The 3,492-nt window shown below is 40.8% G+C and overlaps 1 protein-coding gene across 5 annotated transcripts in view; it reads left to right on the top strand.

The window, feature by feature from the left end:
- The window catches only part of adka (adenosine kinase a), an 11,585-nt gene that overhangs the window by 3,931 nt on the left and 4,162 nt on the right, over nt 1-3,492 (top strand). For all 5 annotated transcript variants that reach the window (XM_005737181.1, XM_005737184.2, XM_013911872.1 and 2 more), the window contains 3 exons: nt 2,529-2,607; nt 2,695-2,867; nt 2,954-3,062. In XM_005737181.1, the coding sequence (XP_005737238.1) occupies nt 2,529-2,607; nt 2,695-2,867; nt 2,954-3,062 (361 nt within the window). The remainder of the gene's footprint in view (nt 1-2,528; nt 2,608-2,694; nt 2,868-2,953; nt 3,063-3,492) is intronic.

The following is a 3,492-nucleotide window of genomic DNA, read 5'->3' as shown; positions in this document are numbered from 1 at the left end:
TGCAAGTCCACACGTTTAATCTGCTAGTGTTGCTTCTTCTTAAGCCTCTCAGGCTGTGCTCGATTTAGTCCTCAGAAGTGTAACATGCAGGGGATTTTCCCCCCCCCCGGTGAAGACGCCTCAGGGAACTGTTAGAGGGAGCTAATTCCTACAATGGACAGTCACCCTTGCTCCATTTTTCTTCCCATCACCCTTTCTCCAACCTCTGGCTCAGTCTCAGGACCTTTAGCAACAGTGGGCCTGTTGTAGTTTCTGAAGAGAAGCAATAATGTCCAAAAGTCTTGAGCTGCCCCTCATTTCTTTCTATTTTGCTTCCAAAGAGCCACGTTTTCTTGTAATTGTTTTAAAGTGGTCTTGAGCAATAATTCTTCAGGCTTTCTGAAGGTCTGTTAAGGCCGTCCTTACATCGATTTTTAATTAAGTCCTTGTACTCTATCTTTAAACCAATGTTTTTTTTTCTTTGTTTGTTTTATTGTTGTTTAAATCACTTAACACTGACCTATGAATTATTTAAGGACAAAAAAGGTACCTAACTAAAGGAATGAATCAGAACCAAGGATTGTGCGTATACATAATAAAGAACTTAGCAAAGAGTCTTTTTTAAAAAAAAAATTATGTCCTTGGGTACTTTGTTACCAGCAGGCTACTGCAGACAAACATAATTTGTTCCCAGACATAAAATTGTATTTTTGCATCAACAAGATGAGTTATTAGCCAAACACCTGGCATAGGTTAGCATGCTGTACAGTGTGACCTTGAGGAAACTGGACAAAAGAAGAAGCAGCAGAGTTCTTAGACCAATATCTGAAACTAATGTTGTTAAGAAATTTTTTTTTAAATCAGCACCTGAGAGATGCATCTGGCCATTCAGTTAGTCCATCTACTGTAATACTCTTAGTGGATGGGTGGCTGTCCAGAAGCCATTCTTAAGGAGGGGAAATGCCAGATTTCTCAAGAGGTTGACTAAAAATTAGTGGCAACAGGTCTTAAGGAGTGATGAATCAAACTTTCAGAGTTTGTGTTCAGATTGTCATCAATATGTACACAAGAGGTCAGGAGAGAGGTACAGCAGTGAGTGTCTACAGCCATCTGTGGACGCCCTGGTATCCTTTTATTCTGCTTTTCAACCAGTGGTTTTTGGGATTTTATCATAATTGATGAAATCATAAATGCAGAAAAGTACCATCAGCTTTTGAGTTACCTGGAAAGTTTCTGATTGGTAACCGCTTCCCAAGCACTACAAGTCATGGATTGGCCTCCTCAGAGCAACACCCAAAGAAGTCTTGAATGTCCTTCAAGAAGCCTGGCGACCTATCCCTGAAGACTATTTAAAGAAAATTACAAGAAGTCTTTCCTGATAGTTCAGGCTGTGTTGAAGAATAGAAGCGTTCATGTCAAGTACTGACTTTCAAGCTGATTAGAAGTGCACAAACGCACAGACCCCATTTTTGCCTTATCTACAGTATTGCCATGTATGTTTGCACATGATTTAGTCATTCACGGCACCTGTTGCTCATTTTCCTAGCAAATTAGAAAGTAACAAAGTGGCTCAAGACTTTTGCACAGTACTGTATTTGAACATGCTGCCTCCGATACTCACATAAACCACAAAAACACATTATGGTGTGTAGGCTACATTTATGGAGCGTAAGATGGCAAATTCTCGTGCTTTAGCTGTAAACAGAACATTGAAGCGTGTCTGTGTTATATAACAGTGGTAAATGGTTCAGATAGTATAATCAGTGGTCAGTCATGCACGTATTGTATACTTGACCTGGAAAAAATATGAGGCTGCTGTCTGCAGAGTCTAGTCTGATACGAAGGGATTTTACTGACTAAACCATCACCAGGCACGCTATAGAGGGAAACCCAATAAAAGAGGCAATTATGCAGTGTCATGCAAACCAGTTTAATGCCACTATGGTAATCACTGCCTGCGGAAAACTTTTGATATTCCCCAATAAGAGGCACATAAATGCATTTTCCTTAAAAAACGTTTTTGAAAAATTGCAAACTTGGGGTCCTGGGGGTTGTCTCCAGGACTCTTGAAGAGACTGCAAATAGTGCTCTGTGCAGTGACGTCTACATGGAGATTGCCTTAAAAATATCACTTATCAGTGCACTGTTAGACCACTTAGATCAATAGTAAGTGGATTTCTGGGGAGGAATCAAAACAAGGAAAGTCAGCTCTGTTTCAACTGATAGTCTTTTAAAAAAAATCAGACATATCTTCATTTAATTGTGCTTTGGGTCATTTGAAAAACCAGGATTAGTTTGCACGCTGTGTTTCCAATCTTTATACTGAACTAAGCTTTACTACCATTAGATTTCATGTTATTTTCTTCAGCAAATAAATATATAAAGTATATTTGATAAGGTGTAAACCTTTGGTGCCAAACACGGTTTGATCAGTCATCATTATTAATCCTTTGCTCTAGGTTTCAAACTTCTGATTAGTGATTGGCCCTATCTAGTTTGACACACTTTCCTTTTGGAAATGTCAGTCACACCTTTGTTTCTTTCTGTAGGTTCGAGGAGCTGGTGAAGAAGTTCAAGGTTGAATACTACGCTGGAGGAGCCACACAGAACTCCATAAAGATCGCTCAGGTGAGATTCATTTGAAGTGTAAATGTTGCCCTCTTTGCGCAGGATGGACTGGCTGATATTGATGTGAGGTTTTGTTACTGTCTACAGTGGATGATCCAAGAACCTCATAAGGTGGGCACGTTCTTTGGCTGCATTGGCAAAGACAAGTTTGGAGAGATCCTGAAGCAGAAGGCTGAGGAGGTGCACGTCGACGCCCACTACTACGAGCAGGACGAGGAGCCCACGGGGACATGTGCTGCTTGCATCACCGGAGATAACAGGTGGGTAATTGAATGTTAACAGCATGCAAACGCAGTGTGATCTAACCTGTTTATAAACCTGTGTTTCACTACTTTTCTGCTCCCAGGTCTTTGGTGGCTAACCTAGCTGCTGCTAACTGTTATAAGAAGGATAAACATCTAGACCTCGAGGAGAACTGGAAGCTGGTGGAAAAAGCTAAAGTCTACTACATTGCTGTAAGTATTACATCACTGTATGCTAATTTGTGCCACTTTAATGAAGCTTTAAGGTGGGCATGGAGTCATATCACAAGCATCTGTTTTGTTTTTTGTCCAGTGGTTTGTAATTTAATTACTTTGTGAGGTCGTGGTCACATGGGCCTGGAGATGGTTGGTGACCACCTGGCAACCTCGAGTAAAGTTGTGGGCGGTGAGCATTTGAAGACGAGACAAGCGACCAGAGCAATCTCAGTGAAGCAGCATAAATTCCTTGCAACCAATTTCATCATGCAACTGCCTTCAGCCTGTAGCAACTAGAGATGGACCGATCCGATATTACATCGGTCCGATACTGCCCTAAATTACTGGATCGGATATCGGAGAAAAATAAAAAATGTAATCCGATCCATTAAATATCACGAAAGCACCTCACAAAACTTGCAACACG

Source organism: Pundamilia nyererei, unplaced genomic scaffold, assembly GCF_000239375.1.
Source record: "Pundamilia nyererei isolate P.nyererei 1_Seehausen unplaced genomic scaffold, PunNye1.0 scaffold00073, whole genome shotgun sequence".
In the NCBI taxonomy this organism is placed as follows: domain Eukaryota; kingdom Metazoa; phylum Chordata; class Actinopteri; order Cichliformes; family Cichlidae; genus Pundamilia; species Pundamilia nyererei.
Note: the sequence above shows the minus strand (reverse complement) of the source record. Positions and strands in the feature narration are given on the sequence as shown.